We start from the raw sequence: 16,002 nt of genomic DNA, 5'->3' as shown, positions 1-16,002 counted from the left end.
ATTTGGATAGGCAAGTTAGCATTAAAAAAAAATTACATTCGATGTAGTAAAATATATTTATTATTAAACTGTCTTTTAATTTATTAGGTGGAGAGACTGTCTCTATTTATTAGCTGCTGAATGCGTTACTTTAAACTAGTAAAAATGGTATTATTATTATTATTATGGAAATGATGTACTACTTTCTCTTTGCCTCCCTTTAAATTAAAGGCTTTGCCTCATCCCTCCGCATCGAGGGTTTCTGTAAGGCTAACTCTTCTCTTATCGAAAAGGGTGGGCCAACTTTTCGAGTAATGGCGCTCGCCAATGGCACCGCCCTCCTCCCCCGCTACCACCAACCCCTCCCTTGCTCCGCGGACGTCTCCTCCTCCCTTGCTTTCATCTCGCCGTTCCTCCGTGCCGCTCGGAAGAAAGCCTTGATTCGCCCGGTCTCCGCCGTCTACGCCGCGGGAACAACGGCCAAGAATCCAGTCAAAGGCAAGGAGCCGACGGCAGTAGCGGACGCGAAGAAGGGAAAATGGTCGGTGGATAGCTGGAAGGCTAAGAATGCTCTCCAACTGCCGGAGTACCCGGACAAAATGGAGCTGGAGGCGGTGCTCAAGACGATCGAGGAGTTCCCGCCGATCGTGTTTGCTGGAGAGGCCCGCCACCTGGAAGAGCGGCTCACGGATGCTGCTTTCGGCAAGGCGTTCCTCTTAGTAGGGGGCGATTGCGCTGAGAGTTTCAAAGAGTTCAACGGCATTAACATCAGGGACACCTTCCGGATTCTCCTTCAGATGGGCGTCGTTCTCACGTTCGGAGGCCAGATGCCTGTCGTCAAGGTAATAAAAATCGAGCATTCAGATTTCTTCCGATCTGGAGTCTGTATGGCCGTTCCGAGCTTAGGATTGTTTGCTTTGGTTTTGTAGGTCGGAAGGATGGCTGGGCAGTTCGCGAAGCCTAGGTCGGATCCTTTCGAAGAGAGGAACGGCGTCAAGCTTCCAAGCTACAGAGGGGACAACATCAACGGTGATTCGTTCAACGAGAAGTCGAGATTTCCTGACCCTCAGAGGATGATCCGGGCCTACAGCCAGTCTGCGGCGACGCTCAACCTTCTCCGGGGGTTTGCCGCCGGTGGCTATGCTGCAATGCAACGCGTTACCCGGTGGAACCTCGACTTCATTGAGCACAGTGAGCTAGGAGACAAGTAGGAGATCATCAAATATCTTGCTTCATGGATGCGCCTTATTTTGGGTTGCAAAGTCCACGGGGAACATAATTAAGCAGTCATGGTGTTTGTTCTTTTTCCAGGTATCAAGAATTGGCCCACCGCGTGGATGAGGCTTTGGGGTTCATGGCTGCAGCAGGACTCACTGTCGAGCACCCGTCCATGACGACAACTGAGTTTTGGACCTCCCACGAGTGCCTTCTCCTTCCCTACGAGCATGCCCTCACACGCAAGGATTCCACCACCGGTCTCTTCTATGATTGCTCCGCCCACTTCCTCTGGGTGGGAGAGAGAACCCGTCAACTTGATGGTGCCCATGTTGAATTTCTCCGCGGCGTCGCCAATCCTCTCGGTATCAAGGTGAGAATAGTATTATCTAGTATATGATGGAATGGTTTTTTTTTTTTCTATACCAATGAGTTGGATGAAACCTTGAATAATTTAACTATTTTTTTTTCATTTGAAAGATTGGATTCCTGATAGCTGATGGGATCATAAACCAGTTTCTTAGATGTTTTGAAACTGATAATTTTTAGGAGCATGCATGTTCAAAGCTAAAACCAAAAGGCTCTGGTTCACTGCCAATTCTTTTAAAATTTCATCTTACAATAACAGAATTTCCTGATTTGACTCGAAAACTGAATCATTCAATTGTTGCAGGTAAGTGATAAGATGGATCCTAACGAACTCGTGAAGCTGATTGAGATTCTCAATCCCCAGAACAAGCCTGGGAGGATAACCATTATAACAAGGATGGGGGCAGACAACTTGAGAGTAAAGCTCCCTCATCTAATTAAGGCCGTTCGGAGAGCTGGACAGATTGTAACCTGGGTCAGTGATCCCATGCACGGGAACACCATCAAGGCCCCTTGTGGTCTCAAGACTCGACCTTTTGACTCAATTCTGGTATATTCACATATAGGAAAGAAGATCATTTTCAACGGCTAGCTAGTCTGAAGTTTCTTTTAGATGCCTTCCGTTATTTTCTTCGTCAAAGTTTAGATACTTCCATCAAATGCTAACAAAAGAGTTCTTACCAACTTGGTAGGCTGAAGTCAGAGCATTTTTTGATGTCCATGAGCAAGAAGGAAGCCACCCTGGAGGGGTGCACCTGGAGATGACTGGGCAAAACGTGACAGAGTGCATTGGTGGATCGCGGACTGTCACTTTCGACGACCTGTCTTTGCGCTACCACACCCATTGTGACCCCCGGCTCAATGCTTCCCAATCTCTCGAGCTGGCATTCATTATCGCTGAGCGATTGAGGAAGACGAGGATTGCATCAAAGTCCCACAATCCATTCAAGCAGTTGGACTCCCGGCCTAATCTGGGATTGTGAGGGACAGTTTGTCCTTCAATGCTGCAGGGTATGCTCTACTTGGGATGCTGAAGTAATTGTTCCTCATCGTCATACGAATAAGCGGGTAAAGTTGCCTGTTGAGTGCCTGATGGAAATTCAAAATCTTCGTGTTTTAGGCCACGATTTATTATATTTTTCATGTTGAGTGCCTATAAAAATTGCTTTGCCCTTTGAACGAAAATAAATATCGAGATAATTGACGCACCATGCTGGCGCAGCCGGACCTAGCCAGTACTTGGCTTGGCCTAACACTTGTTTCGCACCAATGTATAATTGTTCGGACGAAAGGCACCTAATACAGCTCCTACTTCAAATTAGCAAGTATTGAGGCTTTAGAAATCAATGTGATGGCAAGTAAGTTAAGGCACCTAATATGTGATAATTAATTTTAGTTATAAAACTGACGCATTAAAAATCATTTTAGATTTTATAGATTAAAAAAATGGACGTCATTTCTAATTTTAAGTGATAATTTATTTCATAATATTTATTCGATAAAATAATAAATCTCAAAATAAAATTTATAATTTTAAGTGAAGTTTGAACCTATTAAAACATAAGTTGAATCCGTTAATATTTTTCCATCAATCTCCACCTTACTAAGGGCATCTCCAACATGGGGAGGGTATTTGGTTTTTTCCTTTTTTTTTTTTGGGCCCCTACCAAAAATGAAGAAAGAGAGTAAGAAGTTGGTTTAAAAATTGGAAGCTAGATTCTTAGGGGGTATTTAGTTTAGGGGAATAGGAATAGAGAATGAGAATGAGAATGAGAATGAGAATCATTGATTGTCATTGTTAATGTTTGGATTATAAGAATAGAAATACAAATAAGAGAATGAATCCTTGAAATTGGATAATAACTTATTCCCATGTACCTCCTATTCAATGAGTCATTATCCTATTTTCATCAATCAAAATATTCCTCTATTCCAAAAATACACTTGACTTAAAACTAAAATTTTCTCCCTTAATATCAAATATCAAAATATATTTATTTATTTATTCTTTCATATCACTTCTCTCTCCTTGTTCTCTCTCATCATTTTATCACACATTTTCTCTCTCCTTAATCTCTCATATCACACTCTCTTTCCTTTTTTCTCATTACACTTTCTCTCTCCTCAATCTCTTCCATCGCACTCTCTTCCTTCTTTTTTTTCTCATCATACTTTCTCTCTCTCCTCAATCTCTCTCATCACACTCTCTTTTATCTTTTTTTCTCATCACACTTTCGCTCTCATCACACTTTCTTTCTCCTCAATCTCTCTTGCAACATTTCCTCCCTTTTTCCTCAACACACTTTCTCTCTCATCATACTTTCTCTCTCCTCAATCTCACCTATCACACTCACTGTTCTCTTTTTTTCTCATCACACTTTCTCTCTCACTATACTTTCTCTCTCCTCAATCTCTTTCATCACAATTTCTCTCCTCATTTTTTTCTCATTATATTTTCTCTCTCTTCATCCTCTTTCATCATACTTTCTCTCACATCATATTTTCTCTCTCATATTCTCTCATCATGCTCTCTCCTATCTAGGGGTGTCAATTCGGGTTGGGTCGGGTTGAGTTTTTTTTTTTTTTTTAACCCAACCCGAACCCGACCCGAACCCGAGTTCAACCCAAAACACCTCAACTCGAACCCGAACCCGACCAACCCGATCAACCCGAACCCGACCCATATAACCCGAAAACCCGATTCAAAACGACTTTTTTGGGCTATTTTCCCTATAATTCTTCACTTTTATCTTAATATTCCATCATTATCATACAAACATGATATTAATATACATAAAAACATCTAAATTTTTAAAATAAAATTTGATTTAACCCCAAAAAAACTCACAAAACCCTATATTTAAGTCAACCCGGGTCAACCCGAACCCAACCCGAGACTCATTTACTCTCCAACCCTCCAACCCGAACCCGAAAATGCCCAACCCGAACCCGATTTGTTTCGGGTCGACTCGGGTTGGGTCGTCAGGTCGGGTTCATTTTTGACACCCCTACTCCTATCATATTCTCTTTTCTCATTTTCTCTCATCATACTTTCTCTCTCTTCATTCTTTCTCATCACATTTTCTCTCTCATCATACTTTCTCTCTCATCATTCTCTTTCATCATATTTTTCTCTCACATTTAGCTTTCTCTCACATCTAATTATTTCTCTTATTTTCCTTTAAGGGTAAAAAAGGAAATTTTGATTTATTCTAATAGAAAATATGTAACTAATCAAACATTACTTTTAAGAATGATATTAATGCTCATACCCATTCTCATTCCACACTACAATGATTCTCATTCCGATTCCTATTCCTAGGAAAGAACCAAACACCCCCTTAATTTTTATGACATGTAGGAAAGAGAAATATAAAAAAAGCTAGAAAAAACTTTCGTTAAAACCCCCTTTACTTCCAACTCACTTCACAACTTTTTTCTTTTTCTTTTTCGAGGGCACAATAACGCTAGGGGTTTCTTCTTCTTTGATGACATGACAGAGTTTTCTTTTCTTCGGTGATGTGGCAGGGTTTTCTTTTCTTCGGCGATGTGGCAGGGCTAGGGGTTTCTGTTGGACAATCTTATTGAAGAGAGAGGATAAATAGTCCCAATTGAAATTACTGATTAAATCAGATTTATATGTTCAGTTGATTTAAGCTGATAATCTTAAACTGACAAGTATTGGTGTAGTTAACATCAATGGTCAAACTTAGGTTTTAATGAATGACAAATAGTTTTAAATTAGATATTATGTTTTATAATTTATTTACCAAATGTGCAAGATTAAAAGACTTGATAGGGACTAGACATTAGGTTAAAGTCCAGCTGGGTCAGAGAGGATCAGACGATTAACAGGAAGTCCAGCTGAGTCAGAGGGTATTAGATAATTGGCAGGAAATCCAATTGGATATATAGGACCTAACAACTGGATAAATTTCAAATAGGGCATTTGACAAGAAGACCTGGTGAGTCAAGAGTCAAGTAAGTCTGAAATGGTAAGTGTAGTAAGCAACTAGAGGAGAGATCTAGTGAGGACGTGTTCTCGATTGAGGGAATAGGCATCGGTCCGACCTAAGATTTCAACGAAACCTAAAGTCAGGACCGGGCAGGCCAGAGAATGTCAAAATACTTATTTTATATCTTATTGTCTGTTTTGCTTACTCAATGGTGCAAGAAGTCAATTTTAAAAGTTGGCTAGAAACAAGGGGTCCGGGGGCCCTAGAAGGATCCAAGAGCTCGAAGGTACATGCACCCCAAGTGGGTCCAGACACTTGGATTGGCCTAAACCTAGCCACGTGTGCACTTGGATTGGGTCCAGACACTAGTATCTCCTTCAGACGGAGAAGCCTCTTACAACAGTGAAAGCGCAAAAAACAGAAGCTAAACTAATATGGAAGCACACAAGTGTTGGAATACATAATTCTTGAGTTCATTTGAAGCTTCTGGACCAAGGTTATATTTATAGCCTTGGTCGGGGTGCCTAAAAGGGTTCCAGGCGCCTGGGAGGGGATAAACTTTTATCCCCTTCGCAATGGATCACGTTTGATGCGATCCTAGTCAAAAGTCAATCCCGAGCACCCAGAATGGTTCTGGGCGCCCAAACAATCCGAGCGCCCTGAATGGATCCGGGCGCCTGGACCACTAAAGTCAACCAAGTTGACTTTTGGTTCGGACCCTCTGCTCCAGTGCTGCTCACCTCAGTTCGGGTCTTTCGCTCAGGCTTCGCTCGCTTGGGTGATTTCAGCCAACCGAAATAAGGCTCACCTGAACCCAATTTCGACCTCCTCGAGCAACCTTCCGCTCCGGTTTCTCGTCCCTCTGAAACGTCGCGTGCCTCCTTCTCGTCCGCCCACGTACTCTTCCACAGTGCCTCATACCTCAAACACACGGAACCCGTCGGCTCCCTCCCGTGTCGTCTTTCTCACTAGTTGCATCCTTTTGCTCGACTCCCTGTGCTCCTAAGCTCCTGCACACTTACACACAAGGTTAAAACACGACAGGACCTAACTTAACTTATTGATCACATCAAAATCACCCTGGGATTCCAAAAGGTTTAAGTTAGTTTAAACAATAAAATACCAAATATAAAACAAGACTAACTTAAAAGTCTTATAAAATGACTGTTTTACTTACATATCTTTTTCACTAACTTAACTCAGGTTGTCATTGCATCAAAAAGGGGGAGATTATTGGTGCGGTTAGCACTAACGGTCTAACTCAAGTTTTGATGAATGACAAAGTAGGTTAAGTTAGTTTCATTTTGATCTAGCACTTTGACCAAGTGTGCAAGAGAAACCCAGCTAGGTCGACGGGTCGACCAGATAGCTGGCAGGAGGCCCAGACGGGTAGATGGGCTGACCGGATGTCTAGCACGAAGCCCAGCTAGTTCGACGGGCCAATCGGATAGCTGGCACGAAGTCCAGCTAGGTTGACGGGTTGACCAAATAGCTGGCACGAAGTCTAAATGGGTCGACGGGCTAACCGAATGTCTGGCAAGTAAGTTAAGGTAAGTCACTAGAGGGGAGTAACTGTGAGGGCGCGTTCCCAAAAAGGGAACTTAGGTGTCGATCCAACTTAGAATCATTTCAGAACTCTAAGTTGAGATCCTGACTAGATTCCGATCTCGACAAGGCGGAATCTAATTACTGCTTTTATTATTATAAATGTACTATGTTAACACTTTGTTTTATAGGGTAGTTTTGCATTTTGCCTCGGACTAACGTTTTTCTACAGGTCGCTAGAAAACAGAGGTTCGGGCGCCCGAAATGCAAGTTCTATCCTCATCGACGCTTCACCAGAGTTTCATGGTTGGCTGGGCTACGTCACACTCCAGGCGCCCGGAAGGGATCCGGGCGCCTAGAGCCTCCTATATAAGGAGGGTGAGCCCAGGAGCAAAGAACAACTCACAACAAGATCTTCCAACGCTTACTCCGCTGTGTTGTACTCCTGTGACGCTACGAAGCTACTCCGATAATGTGTTGCCTTTTATTTCCTTTACTATTGTCGGTATTTCTTTTCCAAAGTTCTTGTATCTTAACTTTGTAATCACATTTTCGAACTGCTAGTGGATTGCCCAACAAAAGCACTCAACGAGTGCGGGCCTTGGAGTAGGCGTCGACGAAGGCTCTAAACCAAGTAAAATTGGTTTTGTTAGCATTGTTCTGTTCTTTCCTTTTATCTTTCCGCTGCGTACTCAATTTTCTATGATAATTTTTTTCAATCACTATTCACCCCCCCTCCTAGCGAATTACTCGATCCAACACGGATAGGATTAGTAGAGTTTGTATACTCATATCTTTTGGATATTAGGGTACCCGATATAATGAAAATTGATCACTGAGGAGTTATCATGGTTGATTATTATTGAGGATGGTTTGAGGTTGAGGGTATTGTGAGATCAAATATTATGATATGTCGATTTATAATGATTTATTGGATTAAATATTGAGTTATGTGGTTGTTTGATTATCTATTAGTGGATAGTTATTTTGATGATCTATTAGTGGATATTTGTTTTGATGATCTATTATTTGGGTTTGTTGTTGATGGTGATATAGTGAGTGTGATGTGTGATATTTATGAATTTGGTGATATGTAGTTGGTGATCGGATTATAGATTCGTTGCTAGTAATCTTATGGTTGAGTATGCCTTATATACGGACATTATGAGTTTTTGATAATGTCACTTGGGCTTACCAATGCTCCTGGAGCTAAGAATTAAACAACAATCACTATATTACTTTTCCTAGCTAATTATGTGCTTTCAAAGTCTGAAAGAAGCTACTCTGTCTTCAACAAAGGAGTCTTTTCTAGTGGAGCTTTTTCATTGTCTTGGATTAACAATCATCTCGATTGTAACCAAGTAGATCTTTTTATCCTTTTACTTATTTTATGTTATTATTTTTAATGTTAATTAATTGTGCTTAATTAATATTGTGTCATTACCAAGTTTAAAGCAAGAGATTTTTCTAACTTTCTTTTCATTGTTATTCACCCTCTCTAACCGGTTTACCTGGACCTACAAGTACCTCTGCTAGAGGAAAGGCTTTTATAGTTTGCATAGTAGAGTGCCTTTGCTGAAAGAGGGGCTTTGGCAGAGCAGTAGTAGAAGAAAAATAGTGTTGACCTGATCAAACTATTGTCTCTTCTCATGGTGAGTTGTTTGGCAAAGTGGCTAAGGGAGGAGAATAGAGGAGAGAACCTCTCCAATGAATTTCATCCGTCTTTTATAGAAATGGAACTTGGTTGAACTTGGTTTTGTGTGTGTGCATCCACCCATATCAACTCACCTCTTTGCAATACGGACGTGATATTATTTTATGCATAAGGCAATTGTTAGTTCATGTCAAAGACATTCTCCAGTCTGTCAGTCACTGCAGAGGCATGTTGTTGTTTGTTAGTTTGTGCCAAGGCATGCTGTTGTCTGTCAATCCATATCAGAGGCATGGTCTGACATCTGGGGATCAACATGCTATGGACAGGTATCAATCAACCTTTAGATAAAGAATGATGGATGTCACTTTAGAGTCCATGAGCACTTAGTTTGAGTCCAAGTGGATATTGTATCTTCATGTCACTACTTGCGGTCTGGCATAGATTCACACTGACAGATTTACCAGGATTTCCAAGCCATTGACTATGGGCCACATCATAAGTCAATCATTTTAGGTATTTAACCATGCTTCTTTAACGAAATTGGTTGGCTAAATTCTAACGGGTGCATGTCCTCAGAGAAAATTTTTTTCCACCTCTTAGTCACTTGGTGATCAACTATAGCTGACTTCGTGATTTCTCTCCTTTCAGTCACTTGGCGATCAACTATAGCTGACTTCGTGATTTCTCTCCTTTCACATAATTTGAGGATGGACTATGAGTGACACTTAGAATGAGCATAATCACCTCTTCTACAATTTAACGAAATTGATTAAAATGTATTTATTTTAGACATGTAATTGCTTTGTTTACTTGGGACGAAGGAAACAAAAATCATGGAAAAATTTCCATAGTATGAAATTTTCCTCTATTTATTTCATTAAAAGGATGAATTATATTCCTTTCTCTTATTTACTTAGAAAAAATAGAAAGAATTATTTTCCTCCTTTTTAACAGACAAATTTATAAATTTATCAGTAGGAAATCTTTTTGATCATTTTTACTTCCGCCCAAATCGAACGGAAAGTAATTCTCTCCCTTAATATGCACAACTATTACATGATCAGTTGCCCAGCACGACATCCTCTTCCCACCGATGGCCTTGTGAGAGTTTATTCGCCATGTTCAATCGTTTGCCTTCTCCTCCTCCCTCCCATCTCTTTGCTTGTCATGCCTCTCTGTTTGTTGTGCAGCAGGAGCAACAACTTCAGCATCCTCTCCTACTGTAGTCTCTGTCTCATTTTCAAATTCTTTGGGCTTAGCGCCTCTCTTGCCTGGCCATCGAAGCCGATGGGGAATTGGCCATCTCACTTGCGCCGGTGTGGGAGATAGGTCCGAGTGCCTTTTTTCTCTTTTTAAATGTCTTATGATTTGGGCAACAAGAGAGCGGGTAGCTCTCACTTTTATGATTGACAGCTAGAAAAAAAAGTAGGGAGATATGTTGTTGCTATTGGAAATCTTAGAGGAGATGAAAGGAGTGATGGTTTACTTCTATTGGCTTAGAGAATAAGATAAACCAATGATGAAGCTGCGGAAACATTGAAAGAAGAGGAAGGAGAACCTTTCTCCTTTTCGCTGATGGCCTCGACGAGCTTCGACGGGATCCAATGATGGCCCTGGCTAGCTCCGACGATTGCTATGCATGGCAGGAAAAGACAACAAAAACAACAAGTCGTTGCTCTTGAGAAGAGAAGGAGAAGGAAAGGGAGACGACAAGCAACGGCTGGAAATCGTTGTTGTTGTTGTTGTGAGGAGAGGAAAAACAAACTTACTACGCTTGATGCTTGCTATCAGTGAATGAGAGAAGAAGAAAGTTGGTGTAGTTGCTGGATTTCTAGAGACCCGACGCCCTGTCGACGCTTCCCGCTCCTCTTCCTTAGCCCATCTCATCGGGTACATCTATTTCGCCTTTGCATGATTGTAGTCGACCGCCACATCTCAGAACCTACAACTAGATCTCGAATCCTGAGTCCCAGCATTTGTGATCGTCGACGCCGAAATCATTAGCTCATCTTAACAATCGCACCACCAGTGAGCTATAGAAATATCATCCAACAAATCAAATAGAAGACGTGCAAGGATTTTTATAAGAAGCGACGCTTTTGGCCGTATAATTTTCTTTAATTTTTCTTCTTTTGTTTTTTCCCCGGAGAGTTTCTATTCTTTCCCCTCTCCCTTTAATTCTTTTCTTTTCTCTTTACTTTCTCTTAACCATCCCTACGAATGTCCATTAATTCATTTCCTTTCCCTTTCCATCTTTTGAGAGGTAAACATAACCAAAACCTCAATCCATGGCAACCATGAAAAGTCTAGTTAAGGTGATCATTATTATCTTTCTATTGAATTACCACACGCGAGGAATAACTTTAAGGGTACGTTTGGTTCAAGTTATCATGTATAACTTTGGTTATGTGATTACCTGGTAATCACATAACCAAGGTTATGGGGAATAAAACATAACCAAATGTTATTTGGTGCAACCTAGGTAATGCAACAAAAACTTGTTTGTTTGAAGGTTTTAATGAATAACCTATTTTAATATTTTACTGTATTACCCTCATTTACAAAACCAACCATACATAATAATAATAATATTATTATTATTATTATTATTATTATTTAAACTCTATGTTTTTTTACTTTTCTTTTCCTCTTTTTCTTCATTTTTATGTGTTTTTTCCCCCCTTTTTTAGGGTTTCTTTATTTCTTTTCTTTTTTTACATTTTTTTATTTTTTTCGTTTTTAATTTTTTAATTTTTTTAAAAAATTTTTTTACATTTTTTTAGGTTTTTAAATTTTTTTTTACGCTTTTTTAATTTTTAATTTTTTTTACATTTTTTCTAATTTTTTATGTTTTTTTTTAAATTTAACCTTTTTTTATTATTTTTTTAAAAAAATATTTTTAAAATTTTTTTTTACGTTTATTCTATTTTTATTTATTTTAATTTTTTTATGTTTTTTTTTACATTTTTATTATTTTTAAATTTTTTTACATTTTTTTCTATTTTTTTATGTGTTTTTATTTTTTTTACATTTATTATTATTATTTTATTATTTTTATTATATTTTTTTATTTCTTTTATGTCTTTTTCCTTTTTTAAAGTTTTTTTATTTTATTTTTTATATTTTCTATTTTTTTCTTTATGTTTTTCTATTTTTCATATTTTTCTCTTATCCGAGGATATTTTGGGTAAAAAAAAATCGTTAATCCCATAATCAAGAAAAACTTCAATTTTTCGAGGTTTTCAGAGATTTTTCGATTCTCGATTGCATGTCCCTTTTGTTGACATGTCGGACATGGAACATTACTCGAGAATATCGATTATCTAAATCAAATAAGATTTTCGTTGATAATGTAGATGAATAATTTTTAACCAAATGCCCCCTAATAAACTATGAAGGAAGGATTGTCCATATCAATTCGACGTATTACTCGATCGATATGGAAATATTTGTATCAGGAAAAGGTTATTTTATTCTTGTTAATATTAATTGATTGCTATTTAATCGGATTCAGGAAGGCAACTCTGTTTTTTTTTAAAAAAAAAACAGAAAATGCACGATGACGTAAACAATAGCCATAGATGGAACATTAACATTGGGTAAGTGTTCAATCGCAATGACATCATCGGCCGTTAAGTCTGACCGTGACCCGGCAAGGGGCAACCTCGCGGGAGTCGAAGAAGAATCCAACGCGCAGATGGTGGACTCGACCGCTTCAACTACCCTTTCTGCCTCGGCGCCTCCAACCCCACGCCATTTACTCGTTCCTCGCTTGTTTTCTTTTTGAACTTCTTCTTCGGCTTCTCCTTCAGCCAACGGCGTCGTGAAGCGACTGGAGGGCTCGCTTCTCTTGAAAAACTTTCTGCTTTAGGAGCTCCGAGGAACACACGCTCGTTTTGCGACCAACTGCCAAGTGGTGAGCACTCCTCCCTTCGATTTCTGTTTCTTTCCGGCGATTCTTTTCCGCTTCGATATGGTACTTTTTTTTTTCGCCGTCAAGGTGCCGGCTTTTTCCGCTTTGATCAAATCGATTAAGAGATCAGCATCATGGTGGCGCTTCGGTCTAATCGATGACGAGTTCACCATCTTGCTTGCTCGCTCGCACTTTTGCTCGATTCCATCATTTTCTAGAATTGTTTTATGCGTCTTCGAGCTGGAGCGATTTACTAGGCATAGCCATTAGTTTAGTTCATGATGCTGCCTTACTAGTTCAGCCTCAGGTACCCTAAAGTTCACATCTTTTTCTCTAGTGCTTTCTAGTGGTTTGCAGAACTAGCGCTTTCCGTTTCTAATTGGGCATCGTTTCGTTGATTCCATCTTTACAACTAATTAAACGATCCTTTTTTCCCCCGATTTTGGAGATCAAATCATGTTTGCAAACCGGCTTTTTCAGACTTTAGAGAGAAAGACAAGAAGGAAAGTTATTGTGGTTCTTGAGTCTCCTCGATCATTTCCTTGATCATTGCGAGAAACTGCTGTTCTAGTCTCTTGGTTTGTTTTTCATTCCTATTTTGAACGTGTACTAATTCGTTGCATCACATGTGTTAACGCCTAGCTCTTCCAAATGGAATCTCAATCCAAAACAACCGAGGGACCTTCTTCCTCATTGGATTCATCAGACCCAGGATCATTTAACAAGACAGCTCATTCATTATCTGTAAGTTCTCGTTTTAAGTATGATATTGTTCCAATTTTTTTCCAACTTGCATTGGTTGTTATTGATCGCAAAAAAATTTTCTCTGTGTGCTACTTATTTATTTTCAGAAACAACGTCCGAGATCTTCTGATCTGCAACAACAATTAAAAAAGATTCAGGAAGAACTGAGGAAGGAGAAAGAGGATAAATCCCGAGTAATGCAACAACTTACCTCTCTGAAAAAGAACCCTGCGTCTGAAGGATTCACAGATGAAAGTAAGTCGAAAGTGGAGTCTCTAGAGAAGGAAGTTCAGAAAGCGAAGGAATCAGAAAGAAAATTGCATGGGTCGCTCGCGTCCCAGACAAAGCTCCTTGAGCAGATAAATATCTCTCTGGAAGAGGCCAAACTCGAGAACAAGTTTCTGCGAGAGAACAGCAAGAGCTTGGAGAGTTCTAGACGGTTTGGCAGCCGAAGCCTTAGAAACTTTGAGAAGCATTTGTTTGGGAATGATCTTGTGCGCATTGGCTCTGCGGAAGAAGACATTAGAACACTAAGGAACGAGCTTAGGTTAAGCACAGAAGCAGAAGAGAAAAGCAAGACAGCGATGGATGGTTTAGCATCCGTCCTGAAAGAAGTAACAACAGAATCCAATCAGGTGAAGGGAAAACTCAAATCAACCGAATCTGAGCTGGAGAAAGCAAGAGGTGAAGCAGAAGACTTAAAGGCGCAATTAAGGAGCATGGAAGAAAAATTTGAAGCAGCATCCGAAGAATCTGAAAGGCTCAAGTATGAATTGGAGGAATCTACCACTGCTTGGGGTGAGAAAGAGAATTGCTTCATAAACTGTATCAAAATGTCCGAAGAGGAGATCACTGAGTTAAAAGCAGACAACAATAAGTTGTTCCGATCACAGAGATCGGCCAGGGAAGAGAATTTCAATCTGAGGGATATTCTAAAGCAGGCTGTAAATGAAGCCAGCATCGTCAAAGAATCCCTGGAGATTGTTAGGAAAGACAACACTGAGCTAAAAGATCTTTTATCTCAGAAGGAAAAAGAATTGCAGGGACTAAAACAAGAATATGAATGCTTAAAGGTCAGTGAAGCTGCAGCAACAGATAGTGTCAAGGAACTGAAGAGCTTGCTTGCTGCAACATCCACAATGGTCTCGAGCATGGGAGCCCCATCCAACGAGAGTGAACCCTTTGCGATAAGTGATGGTGATGCCGGTAAACTTTTAGCGAAGTTTTCATCGGAAAGATGGCCTGGACATAGTAAACAATTGCAACATGGTCCTAGGCACTCAATAGGTGAACCTGGGAAGCTCAGGACATATGAAATTAAGGTTGCTTCCTCAATTGTTTCTGACTACGAGCAGTCAGTAAACCGTGATGTTTTTGATCGTATAGATGCAAGTCATTTGGATGATACTGAGCAACCTGCTGCAAATCAGAAAAAGAAGACATTTCTTCGGAGATTCGGAGAGAGTTTTAGAAGAAAAAGAAGTTAAATGTAGAATTCGTCACGGGTAGTTCTTTGGTGACTAAATTCTGAGATCCTCTTCCTCTTCGTGTCAATCTGCAAACTTCTAACCCTGCAACACGGTTGAAGCATCACTTTGTATAATGTAAGTTCGAAATTGATCAAGTTTAATAAAAATAGGGATCAAATGAAACATTGAAGATCTTTTAGTTTTAAAACTCGAGATTCAATTTGATCCACTGTTTTTTTTTTACCTGAGATTGGACGTCGAGTAATTATAGTGTTGTTGGTTTAAAGTTCATTTGCTTGAATTGGTCTGAATTTTGATTTAGGGATTACTCCAATGATCTAAACCGATGAGTTTAGACTCCTGTTTTCTATTTAATACGTTGAATTAATGGATCTAATTCGAATTTACAACATTGACTTATCCTGACCCCTCAATTTGTTTCTCTATGTTTTAAAATAATTAGAAGAGAACTTGAATAAGTAATAATAAATAAATGAATTGAGGGAATAATGTAAATAGATGAAAACATTAAAGTTTTAAATATCTTAATTTTATTATTAAACAACCAGTATTAATGGAAATATAATTTATAAGATAAAGTTTATTATTTAAATAAAGAGCTGATAAAGTCGGATATAACCTTCATTCTTAAAGTTATAAGAAAATTTTATAAAGTATATGATTTATTGATTGTGATTATATAATCAGGACCGGTGTATGGTGGTCAAGGTGGGGCTGGCGCACAGAGCCCATCTTGGGTAGGACCCATTTCTTTTAGTAAAAAAAATATTAGTATTTATTCAATAAAACATTAATTTAAAAAGATTTAATTATAAAATCTAAATGATTGCAGTTTTTTTTTTTTTTTTGTAAAAGTGTTAATAATAAAAGAGAGAAATACCCATGGGAGGGAGCTCGATCATATCTTTTCTTTCTCTGGTTTCTTTTATACTTCTTTTTAAACCTTAAATTCATTTTTGCTCCCTGTCTTACACTCAAACTCTTTGCTTTCGTCCACTTTGACAGTCACCGACAGTCACCTTCCTAGTTCCCATACTATGATTTTCAGTATCGTCATCGTTGCATCGTTGCGTCACCATCGATGCCCACTGCCACTACACGCGCTTAGACCCTTCGAGGATTCAATTTAGGTAGAAT

The 16,002-nt window shown here is 39.3% G+C and overlaps 2 protein-coding genes across 2 annotated transcripts; both read left to right on the top strand.

The window, feature by feature from the left end:
- Positions 1-236: 236 nt before the first annotated feature.
- On the top strand, positions 237-2,791 carry LOC122005142 (phospho-2-dehydro-3-deoxyheptonate aldolase 2, chloroplastic-like). The gene is made up of 5 exons (XM_042560067.1): positions 237-821; positions 909-1,186; positions 1,291-1,567; positions 1,868-2,113; positions 2,256-2,791. The coding sequence occupies exons 1-5, from the start codon at positions 294-296 to the stop codon at positions 2,544-2,546; spliced, it is 1,620 nt and encodes a 539-aa protein (XP_042416001.1). The 5' UTR covers positions 237-293; the 3' UTR covers positions 2,547-2,791.
- A 9,605-nt stretch (positions 2,792-12,396) lies between these two features.
- LOC122005141 (putative WEB family protein At1g65010, chloroplastic) lies at positions 12,397-15,069 on the top strand. The gene is made up of 3 exons (XM_042560066.1): positions 12,397-12,634; positions 13,274-13,375; positions 13,483-15,069. Exons 2-3 carry the CDS (start codon positions 13,283-13,285, stop codon positions 14,860-14,862), a joined length of 1,473 nt encoding a protein of 490 aa, XP_042416000.1. The 5' UTR covers positions 12,397-12,634; positions 13,274-13,282; the 3' UTR covers positions 14,863-15,069.
- Positions 15,070-16,002: the final 933 nt, after the last annotated feature.

This window comes from Zingiber officinale, chromosome 7B (assembly GCF_018446385.1).
Source record: "Zingiber officinale cultivar Zhangliang chromosome 7B, Zo_v1.1, whole genome shotgun sequence".
Taxonomy (NCBI): Eukaryota; Viridiplantae; Streptophyta; class Magnoliopsida; order Zingiberales; family Zingiberaceae; genus Zingiber; species Zingiber officinale.
The sequence above is the reverse complement of the archived record's forward strand: the minus strand, read 5'-3'. Positions and strand labels throughout refer to the sequence as shown.